Source organism: Ipomoea nil, unplaced genomic scaffold (assembly GCF_001879475.1).
Source record: "Ipomoea nil cultivar Tokyo-kokei standard unplaced genomic scaffold, Asagao_1.1 scaffold0276, whole genome shotgun sequence".
Classification (NCBI taxonomy): domain Eukaryota; kingdom Viridiplantae; phylum Streptophyta; class Magnoliopsida; order Solanales; family Convolvulaceae; genus Ipomoea; species Ipomoea nil.
In genome coordinates, this window is record NW_017616704.1 from 1,150,690 (window position 1) to 1,176,960 (window position 26,271).

The 26,271-nt window shown below is 35.3% G+C and overlaps 2 protein-coding genes across 3 annotated transcripts in view; both read right to left on the reverse strand.

Annotated features, from left to right (window-relative positions):
- The window catches only part of LOC109154626 (EIN3-binding F-box protein 1-like), a 26,757-nt gene extending 16,544 nt beyond the window's left edge, over positions 1–10,213 (reverse strand). Inside the window, exons 1-2 of one of the 2 annotated variants that reach the window (XR_002049749.1) lie at positions 9,919–10,213; positions 7,191–9,163 (exon numbers count right to left, since the gene is read on the reverse strand). Coding sequence is in view for 1 of the 2 variants with exons in the window: in XM_019302372.1 (XP_019157917.1) it covers positions 7,302–9,163; positions 9,919–10,054 (1,998 nt within the window). In the remaining variant the exon portion in view is untranslated. Of the gene's footprint in view, positions 1–7,073; positions 9,164–9,918 lie in introns of those variants that run through there. The other variant, XM_019302372.1, reaches the window with a different exon arrangement.
- LOC109154655 (EPIDERMAL PATTERNING FACTOR-like protein 8) lies at positions 2,516–3,476 on the reverse strand. Its single transcript, XM_019302392.1, has 2 exons — positions 3,236–3,476; positions 2,516–2,899 (listed from the first exon to the last, which is right to left on the reverse strand). The coding sequence occupies exons 1-2, from the start codon at positions 3,324–3,326 to the stop codon at positions 2,655–2,657; spliced, it is 336 nt and encodes a 111-aa protein (XP_019157937.1). The 5' UTR covers positions 3,327–3,476; the 3' UTR covers positions 2,516–2,654.
- Positions 10,214–26,271: the final 16,058 nt, after the last annotated feature.

Here is a 26,271-nt window from a genome sequence, read left to right on the forward strand (position 1 = left end):
ATTCAAAACAAGTATAAAACAATAACTTAATGAAAAAACAAGGGAATAAGCACTGAAAGTATCAATTCAACGAACTTAACACTCAAAAGTAAATTCAAATTAGCACGAGAAACATGTACAATTAAGCTCACATCAAAATTCTAATTACCCATTCATTCAAACTCCTATGGTAGATTACCTAAGGGATGCTAATGTGGAGTCTTTGCTCAACATGACCAAAACAGACTGGGATGATGAAGTTTTGCATGATTTGTTCCTGCCTGAGGATGTACAGCTGATTAGGAGTGTGCCTATTGCTTACAAGAAAACCCAGGACAATATTATCTGGATGGAAGAGGATAAAGGTACTTACTCTATTCGAAGTTGTTTCAAGAAGATATGCATTCTATTCCGATACCCTTTTGGACAAAAATGTGGAAACTAAATTTGCCCCAAAGAATTAAAGCTTTCTTCTGGCAACTCTGCTCTACAACTTTACCTACCTCTAATCTTTTAAGACTTAAAAGAGTTCAGGTTCCATCACTTTGTCAACTTTGTAATGCAGAGGACGAATAAGCCTGTCACTTATTTTCAAGATGCAGTCTGGCCACTCGTTGTTGGGATAACATGGGAGGAGTGATCTACCATGGTTGTCTGTCTCTTCTTGAATGGTTAGAGGTCAATTTTAATTCCATAGCTGATAATGATCTGTGCTTGTTCATCACTGTATGTTGGAAAGTGTGGGAAGCAAGAAATGATAGAGTGTGGAATCAAATTGTTGTTCCTGACTATGCAGTTCTAAGAGAGGCTCAAACTTTCCTTCACGAATGGCAATCTGCTAATTCGGAGGAAGGCAGTTTGTTAATATGGTTCAACAATTACCTAGATGGAAGACCCTTCCTAGGGGATGGAAGAAGGTCAATGTAGATGCTGCTTTGGATGTCAATAATAGAGAATGGGGTTCAAGCTTGTTCTAAGGGATTCTGATGGTTCGTTTATTGCTGCTAGAGAGATCCCTTGGCAAGGTGTGTTCAAACCGGACGAGGCAGAGGCAATGGGGGTACGTGAAGCTTTGAAATAGATGAAGGAATGCAATGAAGACTTTATTTAGGTGGAGACTGATTCGCTAAAGGTTGCCAACGCGGTTCACCATTCGGATCTCATGTCTTCCTTTGATATTATTATTAATGATATTAGGAAACTAGCTAGGGATTTTTCTAATCTCAGCTTTATGTTTGTTAAACGGTCCGCGAACAAGGTCGCACATTTTCTAGCTCGGGATGCCTTGTCTAAGTCTGGCCATGTGGACTGCTCTTTTGTCCCGTTTCCTTCTCTTGTTCCTATTTTGGACTTTGATGCTACTTAATATATATCATCTTTTCTTCTAAAAAAAAAAAATAGCGTTAGTTGAAAATGTTTGGTGCAAGTGAGGAATTAAAGATAACACTTTTGAAGGTTAAATGAATAAATAAGCCGATATGGGGGTCATCAAGGGACCAAGTCACAAACTTGTGTTAAAATGCTGCAAGCTAATGCAGAATTAATGAACTATTCGGGTGAATCATATCTACAGGGAGTAAAATCAAATTGTTGATGCAATGACTAAAAATGCTTCCTCAACTAATTAGGATAAAGGGTCTTTGACACCCCCCCCCCCCCCCCCTCCCGGAGAGGTTGATTCAAAATGATGATTCTCTTTAATTTTTAGGGTGTACCCCTCCTAATGATAAAAAGAAAAAAAAAACACTTTTATCTAATGTTTTTTTTCATAATTTAAAATTGAAAAAACATAACTTCAATTGAATCGACCATGAAATCAGCTGTTCTAATAACTGCAAAAGCTCTTTCAGAGTAACTCGCTTTGGACGGACTCATCAAGTGAAATTGGGTTATTCAAACAAAAAGGAAAGGGTGCTACTAGAGTTTGTCCGCGGGCTCTTCTCTTCTTACGGTGCGAATTTTTCAGGATTTCTCTTTCTTAGAATTGGAAGAAAAAGATTGGACAACAATGCAACACATTAAAAGAGATAATATTTTAAACATATTACTCAATATGTGGAATTACAATATAATTCCTCAAACTTGAGGAATTGCAAATTCCACCCCAGGAATTACAATTATAGTGACATTTTGGTATTTATACTATTTAATATATTCCCTATCAATATATATATATATATATATATATATATATATATATATATATCAAACACTACAATTGAAATTTTTAGTAGTTTTATTCATGCCTACTAAATAGTAAATTTGAATTCCTACCTTATTCTCACCTTAATTCTTTACCATAAAATCAATTTCTCATTCGCCTATTATCCGTTTTAAGTATACAATATATCGATTTCTTCTCACTATGAAAAATGCAAATCCACGTACTTTGACCCAACCCAAATGGAAAGTGAACCCCACATATATTTGTACCACAAAATAACTACTTCCATGCCATTTTAAAGCTAAAAATTCCAACAAACACCACAAGACATGACCATGTAAAACAATATTGTAAAAATTACCCATTATTTACTAATTACTAGTACACAAATCGACAAGCTTACAATAAACTTGGAGGGAGTAGTAACAATACCACCTGAAAATTATGCATATCTTAAGATATATTATAAAATAAATTACAGAATTGAGAAACCGAGGCCATTATTGAGCTACTAAGGTTGGAAGTATTTGTTCCCACATCTACACTTCCATGAGAGGAGATAGTAGCTCTCATCTCCTGCACCAGATGAAGATGAAGCTGAAGAAGATGAAGGTCTTCTGAACCCATACTTGTCGTCATGTGGAGGAATGACCAAAGCAGCAACACAAGGCCTGCAACCCATGCATCTCCCCACACACTTTGGTGGGCTTGACCCCAACACCATTCTCACTTGCTTCCCTCTTCCTATTCCTATTCCTATATTCAACAAAGCAACTCAACTTTAATTTCTGACACCAAACATGGTGTTAGGATCAAGCGCTTACCTCTTATGTCAAAAGTTATAACTAGTATCAAACACAACTTTATTTCTTTATAGATGGTCATCACATTTTTTTAGATCAACACTGACCTGGATGCTGGACTTGGCCCTAAACCCTTTCGACCTCCGCCCAACAATTCCCCAGCCACCGGGTGTTAGACTTGACCTTTTATCGGCCTCCGCCTAACCCATGGATCCAAAACACTTATTCCCATCTACGTACCCAGCTAAGCTAGCTGGCTATATATATAGCTTGTGTATTAAGTGTTTACCTGAAATGGGAGAGAGCAGGGCGAGGGAATAGAAGAGCAGCAGAGTGAGAAGAAGCTTCAACCCAATGTGGTACACATTCTGCGAAGCCATAAAAGATTATCTGATCTGCAACCTTGTCGTCCTCCTCTTAGCTTAGGTAGCTGGTGTCGTCTTGGTTGTTGAGAGTGTTAGTTTGTGGTTGGGAGAGCGAATGTAATGTCTCGCCCTCTGTAGTAAGAATGGATTTGGCAAGCTATATCAGTGAAGCTATGGACACTCTAAATTATTAAAAGACAACCTCTGGAACATCCCTAGCTAGCTAAGGTTTTTAGGTAACTAGGGGGAGGAATTGGTTTTTTCCACTTAATATTGATGTACCCAAAAAAAAAATGGAAAATAAATTAATAATGTTACTGCCAAATCTTTTACCATTTCACAATACTTTTGTTTGTTTACAGTTTTACTTTTCTCCCCCCATCCCAAACTTTAAGGACTCCGCACATCCGACTCAACAGAATATTTGAGAGGTTGTAAATTACTGTGACTCAATAATTCAGCAGACAGAGTCAAATGTGCGCACAAAAAATCTGTTCACTTTGAACATTATAATCCCCATACTGCTACAATTTTACTTTATAAGCGGATGGAAGACACCCATATTTCATATATAAAAATTATATATATTCTATCCATTTAACCACTTTTTTAGGGGTAATAGTTAATTTCTCTTCTTATTACATATGTTAATTAAACTAATTGTACTATACTTTATATATCGTATTAATGGAAAATAATTCTTGGCAATAAAAAAGTCATAGTTGATGAACTACTTGTGAATGACATTTATCACAATAATATACCAATATTTGTCTAAGTTGACATAAAGTTAATGAACATTATCCTAAAAATACAAAATACAATTCTTTGATCTTTAATATATTTTGGTAGATCCGGTACTCTACACATTTGGATGCACTATAAGCTTTTTACTTTAGAATCATACATGCTTGAATACCCGCCTTGAGATTTTTAGAAAAAAAAAATGTATGATTTCGAACTAAAAATGAGATACATTATATTCCAGCTATCTTCTACTAAAAATTTAGTTGAAAAGACCCATTGCAACAAAAATAAATTACATACCAAATGCAATACAATTAATATTTACTGATTAAATATGAAAGTGACCTAATTAACACGTTACACATATTGAAGCAATAACAATCCCGATAAGGCTGGGATAGAAAGACTTAAATGTGTACTATATTATTAGGGGTTATGAGAATATGATGGTGAGGAATTGTCGAGTGGCAGTTGGATTCTTGCTGCGATTGATGTTATCTTTATCTTTGCCATGGTTTGGGCATACAAGGACATGACAGTTAACTAAAGAGAGTAAGGGGGAGGTCATCTTTAACAACTGGCTACAAGAGAAATGGTACAAAAATATTGCATACTTCCATTTGCCTTTACCAATGCAAACAGTTTTTTAGGAATAGTGCTTAATTTTGTCTCATCGCTTTGACACTATACACATTTTTGCACATATATAGAAGCTGCACTGCTAAAACCACCCTTCCACTTTACTGTAATTCACTCTTTCATCTCTTCCTTCTTTCTTTTACTGCCCTTTTCTTCTCATCTCTTTCTCTTTTACCACTATCTATTGCTGAGGCAAGATTGTTTTTACCTTTACCCCAATTCTTGAGTAATTGGTGTTGGAAAATTTGACTTTTTTTTTTTTTTTTTGAGAAGTGGAAAATTTGACTTAAATTCACTATTTTGTGGTATAATTTTAGTGAGGGAAAAATGGTGAAATAAACCTTCTGAACTTTACTTAAAATTTTGTAAAAAATCAATTAACTCTCTACACTTTTTAAAGTTGCAATTAAACCGTACCCATCAACGGAGAAGGCAACTCACCGGAGAAGGCAACCTAGTTATCGCCTTCTCCAGCAGAAGGAAACCACTGGGTTGCCTTCTCGTTGATTCAAAGATGACTAACGTTGCCGATCGATTGGTTGCCAGAAATGTCATCGGAGTTAGCCGAAATGTCGTTGGAGTTGGCCAGACTGTTGACCAGAACCCTGACTTGTGATAGCTAGTCACTAATCCGTTTTGGGCTTCATTACACCAAAATGAGATGTTGATGTGTTTAATTACAACTTTAAAAAATTTAAGGACCTAATAATTAACTTTTTAGATAAAGTTCAATGGCCTATTTGACATTTTTCCCTTTTAGTGAGGTCTAATTCCGTTGGCTTGAGTCAAAGTGGATAATTTGGGTTCTTGTAAGTGAAAGGATGAATTCGATATATATTATACATTCAAAATGAATAATGGATAAATCAAATTAAATGTACCCAATTGAATTGGGAAAACTTTTTAAGTAGCATTTGTCTCATTTTGGAAAGAGATATGAGTTTGCATTAATATATATATATATATATATATATATATATATATATATAATTTCGTTTGGAAAGAGATATCATTTCTTTTGTTCAATTTCATTGAGCGTTTGTATTATTAGGGGCCGGTGACCACCTGTATCATGCGAAAAACCTCTATATTATTATCGTATTTAACATTAATTTTTTACTTAAAAATTAATTGAACATACAATGTGGTGAATATGATACTATAACAATATGGAGGTGTTTGGTAAATGGCTGTTAGCTGATTGGGTTAGTAGGTTTTACTAGTTGATAGCATTAGCTAATTGTAGAAAAGTGTTTGCTAAATTAGCTGTTAGCTGATTACGGCTATATTTGGCAAACCTAACTGAAAGTTATAAACTTGAAGCGGAAAACTGAAGAGCTGTTGAATTAGCTAATTATGCTTTAAAATGTTTGGTAAAATTAATTTTTTAATAAGCTGATAAATGTAAAAACACTAAAAATGACATCTTCATAAAATTTAAATAGTTTTAAATTTAAATATGTTTGTTTACATATTAAAATTTAACATTTTGAAATGAAACTATTAGCGTAATCATGATCTAGCATCACATAATGAAGTAGCAATATCGTTGCGAATCTCCTTCATCTCAATAGAATTGCTAGGCGGTGAAGAGTTGCGGAAGATGATAAATAAAAATATAGGAGAAGAGAAAGGTCAATAGGGTTTTAATTGGAAGGGGTAAATTATATTATTTATTTAAAATAATAAGGATAAAGATAGAAAAAAAAAAAAAAAAAAAGGCTATTAGCTTATTTCCGAAGCGCTATCCAATATAGCTTTTCAAAAAGTTGATCAAAAAAGCTACTTTGAGCATATTTTTAAAGTTTAGCATAAGTTGTTACAAAAAGCTAATTAATCAAACACTCATATTGATTATTTAACGAAATCAAATAGCTAATAGTGGTCAAATAAACTAAAAATGACTGATATGCTAACTATTTTACCAAACAGGGCCTATATTTGAATACACAAGATTAAGGATGCGTAGCAATTCATTGTTGGGGATTGAGATTTATAATGAAATTATGAATTACACTTGTGATTAATTTCAATAAAGAAAAAGGGCACAATGAGCAGGAAAGCAGCTTCTTTTCAAGTTTTCTGCAAAAGCAGCACTGAAGATACACACACACACACACACACCTTATCTTTTGACTTCCAAGAAAGCTGAGCCCAGACTGGGAGATTCACTACCAGGAATATGGTTCAAACAAATCACTAAAATCATGCCAAAGTTTCTTCAATTCATTGAATTTGCAGACATGAGACATCCTCTTTTCTCAGATCTTGGTATCTGTAGAGGATGGAATCCATTTCACACACATCATACCCTAAAGAAGACATGATTTGTTTCTGTTTCAATAATCTTGAAAAAACTTTGGAGAGAAATAGACAATTACCAAGACTGTGTTTTTTTATTAGCTGATGACAAAGATTTATATACAAACAGTATTATAACTTTGTTGATGCCCGGTACAGTACAAGAAACAAGGGACCTGGCCTTTTGGGTACTAAGACTCAGAAAAACAAAAACAAAAACAAAAACAATCTGAAGAAGGTGGTTATCGGTCATGGCAACCAACAGGCCTTTTTATAAGCTAGCCTGCAAAAAAGTTGGACGCGTTAGGAGAGGATATCACACCTCCACAAGTGCTCTACAAGTAGTTCAATGGCGCTGCTGCTCATGCCATTGCATTGCTGGAGATTCAAACCGAGCAGATTCTTTCCCAATTCTCCAAGGGAAGGAACGCTCTTGCTCGACACCATGGAGCAACCCGATAGGGAAAGAATCTGCAAGTTTATCTGCACACCCCGGGACAATGCAGCCACACCAGAATCAGTTATTGAGCATTTTGAAACATCGAGATCGTTAAGGAAGGTGCAACTGTTCGCCACTGCCACCAAGCTTGCATCAGTCATCTTCCTGCACCCGTCCAGATTCAGTACTTCCAGCGTCTGACCGTGCAACCTGGCCAGGGCAAACGCCACTTCATCCGACAAATTAAGGCACCCACTGAGGTTGACCTTGGCAAGGCCTGCCTTGGAGGTCTCCAGGAGGGAGAGAAGAGGAGCATCTGTTATCCCACAAAGCCCACTCAGATCCAATTGGTATAGCTGTGGGCAGAGCTTACCCACCATGGCCAACCCAAAACCCGGGCAGTTTCGGATGGACAACGATCTCAGAGATTCACATGGAGACAGCAATTCAGTTTCCGGGTTTAGATCCATCACATTCATACACTTCACCACAGAAACAGACCTTAACTTGCCACAATTTGAAATTGCATTCACAACCCCTATTTGGGTGATCCTATTGCATTCTTCCACCTGCAAACTCTCGAGGCCTCCCGCAGCTTTGCTGAAAGCTACCAGTCCATGATCAGACACGAAGCAACACTTAGCAAGGCACATAAGTTTCAGATTTGGACAACCTTTTCCCACAGCTTCAAGGCTCACATCTGTGGTTCCCCTACAAGAGCTGATTGTCAAAGAAGCCAGAGTCTTTAGACCTCCAGCGTTACCCATCACCCAAAAACCCTTTTGGCTCACATTCTGAAGTGCACTAAGAGCAAGAGAGGTAATAGCCTTGCCATAATGTCCTATAACGGCTAGCGAGAAATCAGTGATCTTTAACCCATGAAGTTTGACTTTAGTTGGGGCAGAAGAAGTGGATGACAGCAGAGTTGCAACACCCTGGTCTCCAACAAGAGGGCAGTCCTTAATAGTCACAGATTGTAACAAACTACAGTGTCTCCCAATGGCTTGGAGCCCCTCATTGCCTATACTCGAGCAAGACTCAATTGTTAACCAAGTTAAACTCGGACACCTTTCAGCAATCGCAACAAGACCCTTGCTCGAAATCCAAGGGCACTGGCAAAGATCCAGCTTCTCCAATGAATGGCATTCCTTTGCAATCTCCATAAGGCCTTCATCTCCAACACAAGGCACATCCCACAGTGACAGGGCCCTGAGGGAAGGGCAACCCCGAGCAATTGCCAATAAACCAGCATTAGTAATGCCACACATAGACTTGCTCCCTCGGACCGAAAGCTTCCCGAGCCCCCCACGGCTCGAAGTTCCAATTGCAATGGCAGCAAGTCTAACATCACTCCCTCTTTTCCCTTCCACAGTCCTTGTAAGGTACCCATCGCACTCAATTTCGCAATCTCCATCCAAACATATCGCCTGCCTCTTGCTCTCGCATATTTCTGAACTGCGGACACTGCTGAGGAGCATGAGCCAGCGCTTTGAAACAACAGCGGCGGCACTCCTTTCACGGCCACCGCCCAAGCGTCTAAGTATCTCAAACAAGCACTCATCTGGAAGCATTTCCATGGATGCTTTCTTTGAATTTTCTTCAACAAGTGGATTTGGAAGGCGCGGGCGCTTTCCTGGAGGGCAGTAAACATCCGCATAACCAAGAGATAAGAAATGGCTAAAATCTGCTGAGCATAATGAACTCCCAGAATAGAACTCGTCATCACCTGAAAACCAGAGTTTTTGTTACTACCATCACCATCTTTTGTCTACTTATCACACACATATCTTAAAGTTGACTAGTAAATAAATTACAACACCCAAAAGCTTTCAAGAATTTTTTTTTTTTTTTTTTTTTTTTTTTTTTTTTTTTTTTTTGCTGTGCCGTTCATAATAGAATTAGAATGTGTTTGGAAACCCAAAAATGATTTTTAAAAATTATTTTTCATTCTAGTCTAGTGTTTGACAAGGATCGGAGAAAAGATGATGGTTGATTTCCGATCAAAGGAAAACAAGTCCTTTTTTTGACCCAAAGCAACTATTTTCCTTGTTCTCTATCTTCTTCGTTGGTTTGGGAACCAAAATCTGGTTCTCCACGGAAACCATATTAACTGGTTTCCAGAGACACCTTTAAAGTAGAGATGGCCTTCTTTCTCTAACTACACATTTTCCAGTTTTTCAGACCTGTCTTTAATACCACTTGTTAGATAGTATTTTCTAAAGCCACACATCTTTATTTAACATCACCCCTAGATGTTAGACTTAACCCTTTAACTACTTTACCGACCTCTGTCTAGCCATCTTCAATCACTGGACTTGGCCTTTACCCACCAAAAGTTTGCATAATATTGAATATTGATCGCGTGGCAATCAAGAAACCCAAGTTTAAATTTTTGTTCAACCCCAAAACTTACGAATAAATTCAAAAAAAACTCCAAAACAGAAAACTGAATCCAGAAGAGAGAGATAGAGAAGAACTGACCACTGCGATTAACAAGAGTAGACATGGCTGATGGCTGCTTTTCTACAAAGGGCCACCCAAAAATCAGAGCGAAAATGGAGAGACTTCCCAACAAGATGAGCGCAACCCAGATATGAATTTCAGCCCAGAATGGCATTCCACATTCCAAAGCCCCACCTTTTCAAGATAAAACCCCGACTTGCAGTGGAACAAGTTGGAGAGGGAAGGTACAAATTACAGTTAGGAGGAGGAAGAATGAAGGCGGAGGGAGGGAGGGGGAGTGTGTTATATACACACTTACAGTTGTATCTATCTATATGCGTGTATGTATATATAATCACAGAACTAACATTTTGTTATTATTATATAAAAAAAAAGCAGAATTATATAAAACGGCGTATGTAGGAACAATGGAGTTAAATGTATTTGGTGAGATGTCATCAAGAACATAGACGCACAAACCATGGTCTGTTTCCTGCCGTTCTTATCTCGTTCAATGAATCATTCCCGAAAACCGACTTTTCCGGTTTTCCTTCCCACCTCGCCACTTGGATCGGAGGCGGCACCTATTAACCTAGCCCCATACATTTACCGGCTACTGGATGCTTTCTTTTTTGTCCTCTTTTTTTTTTCCCCTTTTTCTCTAACGTTTTTTTTTTTTAATCCTTTTTAAAAATGGAATTAAATACCTTCCATTAAAATAAATACTCCGTACAATTTCCACTCATATATAGTTATATTATATACACTAGAAAAATTAAAAATTGTACCTTAAATTTTGTCTTTAATATAAAATTATAAACGGAAAGAATATAATTTATTAAGTATAAAATTACCAGTGATACTGTTATTAAGTAAATATAAAATTATCGAATTTTCCATTTATATTTATTAAAATTTTGAATTTATATATTAAGTTATAAATTAATAAGATAAAGTTAAATGATATGGTAAATTTGATACAAATAATATTATCTTATTGTTTCGAGTTATGAGAATCAAATTGGAAAATCAATAAATATATGCTAATAGTGCTCTAATGTAGAATTTATTTATTCACTTTTAAATAAAATAGCAGGATTGCATATATACAATGTGTCTCTTTAGACGTTATAAAGTTGAAGTGAACTTACTTGATAAATGAATTGAATTTAACGCCAAAAAGTTACATTCTTCATGAATCTTATTTTTAATAGAAAAAATAAAAACTCTATTATATATATATTTTTTGGGAATATTATCCATAAAATTTAATTTATTTCTTTACTGCAAGCACACTCTTAATTAATCTTGATCTGTTTCCCAGTATATATATTCGAATTTCATCTTTAATGCATTGCATGTTTTTAGTTCAGTTATGCTTATGCATTTTCTCATTATATATAAATGCAAAAAGTGCGAGAACAATAATTAATTTGGCCTATTTATGGAAAAAGTAACATGGTAAGATTCACCATCCATAACTATATATTAAGAATGTTATATTCTTTATAACGTAACATATTTTATTTATTTGCAAATTTAATTACTGATAATTAGGTTTCATCGTTGGAATTTCCAACCCGCGTGGAGCGGGCTAGGGTTGCATGAACCTTAGCCCGCGGATTTGGCGGGCCAGCCCATAAAACCCCCCCAGGTATTAGGCTTGCAGTGGGGCAGACCTAATGGGTCGGCCCGGCGCCCCGGGCCGCTTTGATAGTACTATCTAGAAAGACAGGTGTTTGGTAAATAGATGTTAGTTGGTTGAGTTAGTGAGTTTGACAAGTTGATAACATTAGCTGATTGTAGAAAGTGTTTGATAAATTAACTCTTAGATGATAGCGGATTACATAAAAAAGAATGACTTTCTCAAAAATTGGTCGAAAAAGTTACTTTTTCATGTATTACTTATCATTAAATTAAGTACATTGTTAATCTCAATTTTTATTTTAGTTGATTGGATTTTTTTTTTTCATTTTAAACAAGCAGAATGTTCAATTTACAATAAAATCAAAATTATGATCAATTGAAATGATAAGTTAGCAAAAGTTTTGATGAGACCAAAACTCATAGTCAAATGGTCAATGGTTGGAACCTTGATAGATTTGTGAGGTATACTTTAGTCTCTTATTTATAAGAGCATCTCCAACAAATAAATGTTTGGCGTAGTTTTTATCCGTCCACATAAAAGAGAGCGGAGTGAGAGAGAAGGATGCAAACAAAATCTGTCAAAGCAAAAAAAAAAAAAAAAAGGAATTTAAACACGCCTAGCTGGCGTGTTCAATCCGTGCATGATGCATCACAAAATGTTGTTTTTATATTTTTTTTCTCCCTTCTCCATCAAAGTAAAAAAAAAAAAAAAAAAAAAAAAAAAAAAAACCCTCTGAAATCACCATAATGGGGTTGTTTTAAGTGTAGCTAGTATTTTCATGCACGATGTGTAAAAGTAAGTGTCCAATCCTAAATGTTTAATATTAAAATTAAATTAAGATTAAGATTATATTAAAATAATTCAAAATTAATAAATAAATAACACAAACCAATTGATAATTATTAACTTAGTTTTTACGTTATATTAAAAAAATTTAATTATGCCAAATACCTTGTGCTCAGATGGCATGTAGTGACCTTTCCCATGTGGAAGGTCATGTCTCAGTAAAGGCATTATTGACTCTGTATGCTTTATTAGGTTGAAAAAGTATGTTTGAACAGATATTACAATGTAATAGAGTCAGTAGTAATTAAAATTAATTATTATTTTATTACATACTCCCTCCGTCCCGAATTGGTTGTCTCATTTGCTTTTTGCACGCTTTTTAAGGAATTAAAGTAAATGCTATGTATTTTCCAATTATGCCCTTCACTTTTTCACTTTTGGAAATAAAAGCAAAAGTCATAAGGGTAATTTGGGAAAAAGTAGAATGATGGTGATGTTCAATTTTAGAAAGAGGACAACATTTTGGGACAAACTAAAAAGGAAAGTAAGACATGCAAAATGGGACAGAGGGAGTATATATTTTATCTTATTTTTAATAAATATATATTTGTCTGGGTAAATATGTAAATAATACTCCATATATATAGTAAAATATATTTGATGTATTATAGTATTTAATTAAATAAATTATTTTGGTAAGTAATGCATTAAGTTAAGTAATAATTAGGTAAGAAATTACATTTTTCTGTTTCGTTCATTTTCTTGAAAAATAAACATATATATATATATACTAATAACGGCCCAAGAGAGTTAAGCCTATAATGGATAGAAAAAATGGAGGTTGAATTTTTTAATCAAATGAATGTTCAGATTGATCAGATGTTAATTTTTCCTTAAGATTTCCTAATTTATCCTTAATGAATATGATTATCCGTTAATTTTTCTTTTAAATATTATCTTTTTCATTAATTCTGTTAATTCACCGTTAACTTACTCATTAATTTCAATAATAAAGGTCTTAGGTTCGCACCCCATCCCAATAAAAGTTGGCATAATTAGGTCTATTATCTTTTTTTTGTGCACTGTTTTTTAAATTAAATATCAAAGTTATAATACAAAATAATGATATATATTTATTTACCAAGTATTTTATTAATACCATGAAAAAATTTTAAAAAATATAATTAATAAAGCCAATCATGTTAACTACTTGAGGGATTTGTTGACCAGGAGAGTATTCAAATCACACAACAAATTGAAATGAAAATTATCTCGCAATGTCCTGACAATCAGCAGTTAGCGGTTAGCGTTAGCGGATTTTACCAGCGAATTATATCAACGGTTGGTAAAAAGATATTTGAAAAAATTAGCTGTTTAGATTAACATGTAAAATGACCTAAGGGTATACATATAATAATAATAATAATAATAATAATAATAATAATAATAATAATAATAATAATAATAATAATAATAATAATAATAATAATAATAATAATAATAATAATAATAATAATAATTGTTTTTTAAAATAAAAAATATAATTAAGTCAATCATATTAACTATTTGGGAGATTTATTGACAAAGTTAGCATAATTAGTACTCTATTTTACTCTTATTAAATTAAAAATAATAATTTAGTAGCTACAACAAAAAATAATACATATGCATTTCTTTAATTTAGAATTATGTGTCAACAAATCTGCAATGCCTTTATTCAAAAAAAAAATTATTTATTATCAATAAATAAATTAAATAAGAAAAATAATTCCATTAGTTACATTGTCTTTATTTTTTCTCCGATATAAAAATTCTTTACATTCAAATTCATCAATTGATTATATTCGCTACATTGTCCCTACAATGTCTTTATTCAAAAAAAATTATTTATTATCAATAAATTAATTAAGAGAAATAATTTCATTAGTTATATTGTCTTTATTTTTCTCCAATGTAAAAATTCTTTACATTCAAATTCATCAATTGATGATTATATTCACTACATTGTCTATTATCTTTTTTGTGCACTATTTTTTAATTAAATATCAAAGTTATAATACAAAATAATGCTATATATTTATTTACCAAGTATTTATTAATACCATGAAAAAATTAAAAAAAATATAATTAATAAAGCCAATCATATTAACTACTTGAGTGATTTGTTGAAAAACAGAGTATTCAAATCACACAACAAATTGAAGGGGAAAACTACCTCGCAATGTCCTTGTTTGAAAATGAACAGTTAACGGTTAGCGTTAGCAGATTATATTAGCGGATTTGATTAGCGAATTATATCAACGGTGGGTAAAAAATATTTGAAAAAAATTAGCTGTTTTGATTAACATGTAAAATGACCTAAGGGTATACATATATTTAATAATAATAATAATAATAATAATAATAATAATAATAATAATAATAATAATAATAATAATTGTTTTAAAAAATAAAAAATAATAATAATTTAATAAAAGAAATAAAATATAAAAAAATTTTAAAAATAAAACTTATGGAAAGCCGAACGTTCGGGTGCCTTTAATTTTGTCACTTTTCCCACATCGGTGGGAAAGGTGGCATGGGAGCCTTGAGGCTCCTATAAAAGAGGCTTAAGGCTCTAATTTAAAAATTAAGCTTGCCCATCCGTTAATAGGCAAGCAGTGAGCCAGCGAAACTGACTCTTGTTATTCAAGGAGTCGAAATGGTTCTACACTAAACTTTCTTTAGCATTTTGGTTTTTGTGTTACATCATATTTACCAATCGTCCAATATCTTTAGGTTACATTATAATTAAAAATTTTAAATTTTTACTACATCTAAATTCCTTAAATTAGGAATTTCTTTATCTATAATAATTCATTCAACATTAGTAGTTGAACTAAATGAACATTGAGCAAAACACCTAAAGGACGGGTATCGTTGATTCATTCATTGATCTTGTATATATGTGCATTCATTAAATATATTAAGAACCCTTTGCAACAAAAATACTTGATTACTATTTAAACAAAATTTAATAACAATTATAATGAATCTTCTTTATTACCTTTTATTAATATACTATGAGTTACATATTTAAATAAACAAATTCGACATTAAATTTCTTATGTATAAACTTCTCATATATAATCTTGTTGATATACTTTTAAATATTTATTTAATTATAAATATTGATCATTAACTCATTCGCGCAATGCGCGTGTAAAACTAGTAATAATAATAAGTGGTATGATGGTGGTCATAATGATATTTGTGGTTGTGTGGTTGTGGTTGTAAGAGATGAGAGAGACAGTAAATCTGAGAAAATAAAAAATTTAGAAAATATCTTCCTACTAAAATACTACTTAATCAATGAGTTAAATCCGTACCCTTTCATGTACAATTATACGGTTGTCGAAACAATAGAAAGTTTAATGTAAACTTAGAGTATTATATTTTTCTTGGATCTTGAATTCTGATGCCGTATATGATGAAAGGGTTGATTCCAAATTAATGGATCACCTATTTTTTACATTAAAATTTTCAATTTAAATTTAATTTTTTTTGTGTATAAATAAAATTAATATATAAAAAATATATCAGTAAAATATCTAATTGAGATTTACAATGAATCCCATATTAATATTTATTTTTTCAAATTTTTGAAATAAATTTATAGGTACATAAAATCACTACTTTTGGTACATAAATCACTACATGTTGGTGCATAAAGTCACAATGCTAGGTACATAAAATTCACTACTAGAAATACACAAAGTTACAATTGCAAGTCCATAAAATCACTATTACAAATAAAGTTATCATTGCAAGTTCATAAAGTCACTATTGTAAGTTTATAAAATGAGTTAATTCCATTTTTGGTCCTAGACTTATAGTGGTGTCGACAATTTTCATCCTCCATAATTAAAATTGCCAATGAATAGCCACACTTATTGGCCGTTGGACACTTTTGGTCCTCCGTCTAAAAATTCGTCTCTTGACCGTTTAATGGAGGGGCAAAGTTGTCTTTTTATGTTGTCTTATGTTGTCTTCTCTCTTGACCACCCAGCAAAGAACCCAATGGGGTAGCAGACTAGCAACTTCGGGACCTCTACCATCACCGTCTCGTCCTCGGCTTCTTTAGTCCTGTTGCCACTGCAGCAGGCGACGACGGCAACAACCAGCAGCAGCGACGCTCCACTCCGGTGACCTTTCCTCACTCTCGTCGTCTCTCGTTTTCCTTGGGCGAAGGTGGTAGATCCGGCGAGCAGAAGGCAGAAAAACGAAAGGGCACCCTGCGGTAAAATCCGGTGACCGGATTCAAAACCCAGGAAGCCATCTGATTCGCTATGGAAACAGAGGAGTTCATCGGAGGCTGCACAGGCACAAAATTGCCGCATGAATCGTCGTCCTCAGGTTCTTCATCTTCTAATCCTTTATGCTTCAAGATTGCGTCAAGAACTCTCAGTTCGCGTTGGGAAAATCTCTGCATTGTGATATTCTGAAGAGAGGTGGGAGTTTGGGTCTGTACGGGCGGAACATTTTGTTGAATTTTTATGTGAAGTCTGAGTTGTTGTCTTGTGCCCACCAGTTGTTCGACGAAATGGCGGACAGAAACATGGTTTCGTTTGTTACTTTGATTCAGGGTTATATGCGGTTGGAGCATTACGTTGAGGTTGTTGAGTTGTTTGTTAGATTGCACAGAGAAGGCCACGAGCTCAACCCCTTCATCTTCACAACAATTTTGAAGGTGCTGGTGAATATGGAGTGGGCAGAGATGGGATGGGGCATCCATGCGTGTATTTATAAGCTTGGCCATGACTTGAACCCCTTTGTTGCCACTGCAGCAGGCGACGACGGCAACAACCAGCAGTAGCGACGCTCCACTCCGGTGACCTTTCCATTACTGTCAAAAAGCAAAATTTTCTTCCCATTACTGTCAATTTCCATGTTTGAGACCATGGGCAGAGTCGGATGTGGTGCTCAACTATCACCTTCTCAGATTACTTCACAAATGCCCACGAAAAACCCAGTAGATCCATGGGATTCAATTCATTTTCAAACCTGATAATGGGAGCTTCTCCTTCAAGTTTTGAATCATGGCTTCTTTAGCTTTCACTTCTCGCTTCAAGTCATCCACAATATAAGGATTAGAAGAACACAACATAAAAAGACGGTTTTGCCCTTCAAATTAACAGTCAACAGACGGTTCCATCAACGGAGGACCAAAAGTGTCCAACGACCAATAACAGTGGCTACTAAATGGCAAATTTTATTATGGAGGATGAAAATTGTCTAACCCCTAATAAGTCTAGGACCAAAAATGGAATTAACTCAAAATTACCATTTCTGGTCATAAGATCACTAGTATAGGTTCACAAGTTACTACTACACTTACAAGTTCATAAAATTACAAATACATGTTCATGAAATTGCTACTGTAAGTTCATAAAAATTTTAAAACAATAAATTGAAAAAAAATGTATCCATATATATATATATATATATATATATATATATATATATATATATATATATATATATATATATGTCATAAATATTTCTTTTTCTTCAATTCCTAAATATTTCTAATATGGTGCTTCGCCAGACTTGATTTGCTTTTGAGATTTTGGATACATTATCCACCTTTTGCATGTCGGCCGGGTTAAACTTATGAGTTTGGTACATCTACTATTAGTGACAGATTTAGTAACACTATATATTTTAAATGCTACTGACTCTATTACATTATAGTATCTGTTCAAACATACTTTCTCAACCTAATGAAGCACAAAGAGTCAACAATTTTTTTTTTGGTAGGAAAAAGGGCCAAAGCCCCGGGATCTTAATGAATTCTACTAGTCGCCACACAATTGGTGTCCCGCATGAGAAGCGGGACTAGCCCAGCCGGAGGATCATGCAGAACCGTCGTTCCCCACGTAGAAGATTGACCCAGGTTGGCGAGATAATCTGCACACTTGTTCCCTTCCCGAAAGACGTGAGTGAGAGTGAAATTATTGAAACTGTTGAGCAGGTTCTTGCAATCAAGAATAAGAGAATCTTCCACCATTGAAGGACCAGCTTCATTTTGGAGGACTTGAATCACAACTGTTGAATCAGATTCTGCTTCAATATTGACAATGCCGTACTATTTTGCAATGCGAAGACCTTCCCGAAAACCCCAAAGCTCCGCGACAAAGCTGTTAGTGATCCCAATTTTAGTAGTGAAGCCCATCACCTAAACCCCATTGTTATCACGAAGAAGGCCTCCAGCGCTAGCCATGTTAGAGGCTGATTTTTTAGCCCCATCCGAGTTGATGAGTTTTATCCCACCGGCGAGCGGGGGAGTCCAGTGCACCCAGACTTGCCTAGCGCGCACCATGCCATTGTGTTTAAAGAGAGCTTGGAAGTCTTCAAACTCGCTTGTACTGGCTTTCCTAAGGATCTCTGACGTCATAACCCAATTGTTACTGAAAGCCACCTCGTTCCTAGCTTTCCAAATATTCCATAAGATGTGGGGGAAGAAGAGGTGCCAACGGTCATTCCTGGAGCCCTGCATTTTGCTGCTGCAAACTTTTTCGATCCACAGAGAGAGAGAGTGAGGTGGTTGTTGATGGCAAAGGCTGGAGGAGGAGAAGATCTGTACAAGCAGTCATTCGCCAACCAACAATGTCTGAGAAGGTGATCTAACGAATCTTCTTCTATGCCACATCTTGGACAGGAAGCATCCATCGTGAGGCCCCTCTTCGCCCGTTCTACATTAACCAGAAGCCCATTGTTGATAATTCTCCAGAGAAACAGCTGCACCCATTCTTTGCACTTGAGCCTCCAGATCCACTCATAGTCCAAGGAGTTGTCACTGGTACCTGAAAGAAAAGAGAAAGCCGAACTAACCGTGATCATACCTGAGTTTGAATGCGGCCAAAAAGGTCTGTCAGCCTGACTCGTAATCGGAATGGGAATTGCACGGATTTGATGTATGATATCGTCCGTTAAGAGTAGCTCTAGAGCTCCGATGTTCCAGGTCCCATTGTCTTGCATCACGTCCTTGACTTTCAGGTTGGCCGACATTAACGGAGCCGAGGGGGAAGTGATCTCAGCCAGAGGAGAATCCCCTACCCATCTGTCGTGCCAAAATTTTATGGAAGCACCTGTACCAACTCTCCACCGAAGACCCTTACTAAGAATGTTTTTACCTTTCATAATGCTACGCCAGCCCCAAGAGCTGTTGGCAGTGGCGGTCAAGGAAAGAAAATCTCCATTTTTAACGTATTTTTCCTTCATGATCTTGACCCAAAGTTTTTCCGGATAGGAAAGGACATGCCCGGCCATCTTGGTAAGGAAAGCCATATTAAAATCTTGTGCTTTTCTGAGACCAAGGCCACCTTGAAACTTAGGTTTACAAATATCGTTCCAGCTAACCGTGTGGATTTTTTTCGTGTCCTCCGAGTGACCCCAAAGAAAGTTCCTGCAAATCTTATCAATGAGTTTGCAAGTACTTACCGGAAGCGCCATGGATTGCATTGTGTAAGTTGGGATGGTCGCCAACGAGGCTTGGACCAAGGTCTTTCTACCCGCCATGCTGAGAGCACTTGCTTTCCAATTGGCGAGTTTGCGGCGCATCTTGTCAATGATAGATGAGAAGGTTTCTTTTTAGATCCTTTTATGGAGAATTGGAATGCCAAGATAAGTCCCTAGATGGGACGTGACCGGAATGCCCATCAAATCTCCAATTCTTTCTTTTAATCCTGTGGCAATGTTAGGAGAACAAAAAATTTGGGACTTTAAGAGATTTACCTTAAGCCTCGAGGCATTGCTAAACCGGTTGAGGCAATCCATGATAACGGAGGCTTGATGAGAAGAGGCCTCCCCGAAGAGAAGTAAGTCATCTGCAAAGAATAAGTGGGACAAGCCAAAACCCCCTCGCGTAATAAAAATGGGTCTCCAAGACTTATTAGAGACAAGTCTCTGAATATCAAAAGCTAGCCTTTCCATCACAAGATTAAACATATAAGGGGCCATAGGGTCACCTTGGCGAAGGCCCCTTCCTGGAACGAAGGAACTAAGCCGGCCTCTGTTCCAAAGAATAGAAATCTCACTTTCTTTAAGGGAGAACAAGATGATATCAATAAGGTTACCTGGGAAATCGAACCCTTCCCGGGTGTCTTTGAGGAAATCCCAACTTACACTATCATAGGCTTTATGTAGGTCCACCTTGACTACCATGAATCCCTTCTTGCCACGTTTATGATTTAAAGTGTGAACAACTTCTTGAGTAAGAACCACATTATCCATAGTAGATCGACCAGGGAGAAAACTGTTTTGGTGGGGCCCAATTAACCCGCACATAATAGGTCTTAATCTGTTAACGAGAGTTTTTGAAATTACCTTAAAGGCAACATTGAGGAGAGTGATTGGCCTGAAGTCCGCCGCCGTCTCTGGGATTTCTTTTTTGGGAATAAGAGTCATAAAGGCCTGCAAAAGAGATTTAGGAACTTCTCCTGTACTAAGAGCCTGATTGACCATATGCGTTAAAGTTTGCCCAATGTCATTCCAGAAAAATTGGTAGAAGGCAGCCTGAATTCCGTCCGGCCCCGGACTACTGAATTTCTTCATGCCAAAGACGGCCCTTTTTACCTTGTCCAAGGTGGTTGTACGACACAAATTCTGGGATTCCGACCTGGAGATAGTATTACTAGTGCTGATCGGGGTGAAATCCGGGAGATCCACTGTGCCAGACCTTGAAAGCAAGAGAAGAAAAAAAACCAGAAATATGATCCATTAGAGAAACCGGGTTGTCCGTCCACTCACCATGAATTTTCAGAAACCTGACCCGATTTTTGTTCCTTCTAATCAAAGCTGCCCTGTTGTAAAATTTGGTGTTTCTGTCCCCATCTTTAATCCAATCCATTCTGGATTTTTGGAACCAGAGGGCCTCTTCTTGATCGAGGATTTCATTGAACTCCTTGGCAAGAAGTCTGTCGAGGTTCTGTAAGGACCTTGAGGAACTGTAGTTGCTAGCGGATTGGATACCATGGATTCTAGCCTCAATACGCCTTTTCCTGTTAAAGATATTATCGAAGTATTTTTTATTCCAGCTCTTACTATCGTTGGTGATGGACTCAATAGTGAATACAATATTAGCATTATTTCCAGAGTCAACACTATATATAATACTACTTTTTTGTACATAAAATGTCACAAATAAAGTGTTTAAGAGAATAAAATGGGTCTGTACTTAATTGATTATTAGCAAATATTATTAATTTTGAGCATTATTTAAAGAATTTCAATTCAATTACTAGACAAAAGAGTAGCAGAGCAACAATACATTTAATTTTTGAGCAACTAACAATATTTTAATTACAATTTTTAATGATTTATTTTTTTATATATTAATTTTATTTGCATAAAGAAATAAAATTTCAGTTGAAAACAGAAAAGAATTCTATCTTAAAAGTGGATCATGGTCCATTGTATAATACGGAGTAATTCAGTATTTTGGTCAATCATTACTATGAGATTCAGACCTTAAACTTAACTTCTTGCTGACTTGCTTAATATATAAGAAGCTTAATGCTGGCTTGACTATATATGAATATTCCTTATCAAGATAGTTATCTTTTTTTTTTTTTTTAACAAATATCATATTTTATACAGAGTAACACTTTAAATTATTTAACGTACTAAAACATAATGATTTAATTTACTTGTTTGGCCCATCTGAAGGGTAAAACATTAAATCTATAACTTTTAAAACATACATCATATTACACCACTCAACCACAAAATTATGCATGATTTATAACAAACTAATTCATTAGCAAAAATTTAACCTATGGTAATTTGGTTGGTCATTAAGTGGGGTAGCATCAATAATCCACTTCCTTTATGCGTTTAAGCACACTTATGAGAGAAGATGTTACTGGCTCTATTACAATGTAATATTGTCTCCACTGAGGCTCGAATTCATAACCTTCCAAATGAAAGTTCAACCTGGGTACCATTAGATCACATAGTCTTGATAAAGAAGAATGATTTAATTATGACATTATTTCCAATCAAATATAACAAATGAGAGTTTATATTTGACTCTAAGAATAACAAATTGACATACGGTTGGGTTTATCAATCAATGAAATTAGTTGCATTGAAACATGCCAAAACCATGTAGACTGAATTTCTTCAATTTGCTTTTTGTTTCATTTTTTTTTTTCCTTTTAAACTCTCTACATCTACGTGACATATTTTGTTTGATTTTAAAAAGTAAATTACATTTTTATTTTTAATTTTATCAATAAAATCAGATACAATGAGAATGTATTTATTATTATTATTGTTTTATTTAAAAAAAAGGTTAAATTAGACCCAAATTGAGCAAATAGCTGTGTGGTCCATAGTACCACGCTCCAAAACGACGTTGTTGAATTTTATGAGTTAGAATAATGTACTTTATGTGTTAGAATAATGAAACTTCTGTGCTAAGATAATGTACTTTATGGGTTAGAATAATGTATATTATGAGTTATAAGAATAATGTATGTTGCCGTCGTGGGTCGCGTGAAAAAAAATACGCGAAACGAAATCGTTTTTGAACTGTGGGTCCACAACAGCTGTGTGCCCTAACTGTGATGAACAGTATTCAAACTTGAGACATTTCTTATAAAAAATAATAGGAAAAAGTGTCAAATTGGCCCCTAAGTCAAGTGGATAGTGCAATTGGGTCCCCTAAGTGAAAAACACTTCATTCAAGTCCCCTAAACCGGTAAAATTGTTCAATTAAGTCCAAGTTGACATGTTTATCAAGTTAAATGCATACGGTGTTGACACGTGTCCTTATTTTATTTTATTAAAAAATATTATTTATTATAAATTAATTTAAATAATAATAATAATAATTTAAAAAATTATTAAAAAAAAAAAAAAAAAAACAGCCACCGGCTGTCCGCACCGGACAGTCGGTGGCTGTCTTCCTTCTTCAAGGACAGCCGTGGCCGTCCGGCCACGACTATCTAAGGAAGATGACCATGGCCATCTTCTAGATCTGGACGAGGGCTACGGCCTTGGTCGCCGCCCTCGTTCCAGACGGAGGGGACTGGAACGACGAGTACCCTCTGTCTGAAACGAGGGCGGCGGCCAAGGCCGTAGCCCTCGTTCAGATCTAGAAGACGGCCATGACCATCTTCCTTAGACAGCTGTGACCGTTTTTTTTTTTTTCTTTCTTTCCTTTTTTAATTTTTTTAATTATTATTATTATTTTAATTAATTTATAATAGATAATATTTTTAATAAAAAAAATAAAATAAAGACACATGTCAACACCGTATGCATTTAACCTGATAAACAAGTCAATTTGGACTTAATTGAACAATTTTACCAATTTAGAAGACTTGAATGGAGTTTTTTTCACTTAGGAAACCCAATTGCACTATCCACTTGACTTAGGGGACCAATTTGACACTTTTTCCAAAATAATAATAATAGTGTCATCTTAATAATTTGACAAGGAAAGATATGAGTTTTGTTCTGCCGGGGACCCACTCTGCCTGGCCAAGATTTGTTTTCCTTAGTTTGGTTTGAATTTTGACAAGGAAGATATGAGTTTTGTTCTGCCGGGGACCCACTCTGCCTGGCCAAGATTTGTTTTCCTTAGTTTGGTTTGAATTGTGTCACATGATATGAATGAAGGGCGGAGATATGGGAGTACAATGAATTTGAGAGTAATTATATTATTGTCCAAGACCAACAAGATTGTCCATCATTGTACAAATACGGTGTATATATGCATGCATGCATGCCCACATAAAGCCCTCAAGTGTGAATTGAAGCTGTTAACTTAAGACTTCTCGAAAATTTTGTCTGCCCTATTTTTAATTTCATTATATTGAGACGTGTTTTGAAGAAGAGGCGGTTAGTTGTCTGGTAGAAAGAAGTATCACAAGTGTAAATTGAAGGGAGAAGCTAGGAGATCTATCATAAGTATGATTTGTTTTGCCGCTGAGGTCGAGCTATATCACTGTAACCCACAAATAAGAAGTCTCAGTTAAACAAGTACTACATTGTAATAGAGCCAAAAGTATTCAAAAAAAAAAAGACTAATTTGTTTTTTTTATTCAAATTGGTATTAAAAATTTTCTACAATAAGTATTATAATTTCTTTCATAAGTAACATTTCACATATAAATATTGTAATATTCATATAAGAATTACACTTTGTAACTTGTAGGTATCACAATTTCAATTATAAGTATTACAATATTTTCATTCGTAACAATCATTTTACCATAAATAATATCACAATTTCACATATAAATATTATAATATCTATTATAAGTAACAATTTATTTAGAACAAATTGCACTTTTGGTCCTGTGACTATTAGGGTACTGATAATTTGAGTACGTAACTTTCAAAACTCTCAATTTAAACCTTTAACTATGCAATTATTAGCAGATTTGGTCATGCCGGCCAATTTTGGCTGGAAAAACATAAATTGGTTCAAATTGTTTTTTGACGAGGGTAAAATTGTCATTTCACTCTCTTCTTCTTCATTCTCCCCCTTCTTCTTCGTTCTTCTTCTTCTTCATCCTTGCAGTTGTTGGTTTTTTCTTTTTTTACCATATTTTTTTCCCATGAAACATTGCTTTATAGTTTACAGTAAGTAGCTTTGTTACTGCCGCTCTGTGTCAGCATAATCTTGAATAAATACGCTGAGATTTTCAGTCAAGATTATCAGAGGGTTTTTTTTTATGCTATTTTGAGAAAGTTGAGGTTAATTACACCAGTGTTTTCTTCTAATTAGGATATTGTTGTTGTGATTTCTGGGATTTTAAGGAAGTAGAGATGAGATCCATTGAGGATAAAGGGTGTTTGAGTTATGGACAGAGGCAAGATTCCGGCGGCGGGGGAAATATGGGGTTTGAGTTTCAGAAAGGAATCGCCGCCGCCGCCGCCGGCGGTGGCGAGGGGAAGAAGAAGAGAGTGACAGATGGCATGATGGTGGTAATTGCAATGCAGGTCTTGAAGCAAGGCGTGATAGCAAGTGGTCTTCTACATGGGGTCCCGAAGAAAAAGAGAAGGAAGCTCGGACAGAGAAAAAGGTTGACACTGAGAAGGAGGATGCTAAAAGTGACAATCAAACTTTCGTTGCTAGCCGTGTTGTTTCAGAGCGGGACCCAGATGCCCGTGATAAGTGGCGACCACGCCACAGGCTGGAGGGAACTACTGCAGTCCCTGGTTCATATCGTACTGCTCCTGGATTTGGGATTGAGAGAGGACGTGCAGAGGGTTCATATGTGGGGTTTGTCATAAGGCGTGGGAGATCTAGCATGTCTATTCAAAGACCATCTTGATCGGAGAAGAAGAAGAACGGAGAAGAAGGGGGAGAATGAAGAAGAAGAGAGTGAAATGACAAGTTTACCCTCGTCAAAAAACAATTTGAACCAATTTATGTTTTTCTGGCCAAAATTGGCCGGCAGGACCAAATCTGCTAATAATTGCATAGTTAAAGGTTTAAATTGAGAGTTTTGAAAGTTACGTACTCAAATTATCAGTACCCTAGTAGTCACAGGACCAAAAGTGCAATTTGTTCAATTTATTTATTTCAAATTGATACTTAAATTTTATATAATAAGTACTATGATTTATATGATAAGTTACAAACAACTATCTTAAATTTAACCCATCTATTCCGTGAAACGGTCTCATACAATTGTAACTCATAAATAGGAGGACTACTCTCCATAACTTGCATTATCTCTTCACATTTTTATTGACATTAAGATACGATACTACAGTGTCATTCCAAACTTATGCCTAGTTGTTTTTTTTTTTTTTGGTTACGCTCTTAATTCTAAGACGCACTGCTGGAAATTCGCCATTTTCCGACCACCGAGAAGTGGTCGGAAATGGCCTTAATTAGGTCAGAAACGCCTGTTCCGACCTCTTTTCCGACCAATTTGGGTATCCGGAAAAATCCC

What these genes read in the sequence shown, in the direction of transcription:
- LOC109154655 (XM_019302392.1), bottom strand. Translation starts at nt 3,326, where the DNA reads ATGGCTTCGCAGAATGTGTACCACATTGGGTTGAAGCTTCTTCTCACT. An exon ending in CCTGCTCTCTCCCATTTCAG is followed by an intron (nt 2,900 to 3,235) that starts GTAAACACTTAA and finishes TGTTGAATATAG; the next exon opens with GAATAGGAATAGGAAGAGGG.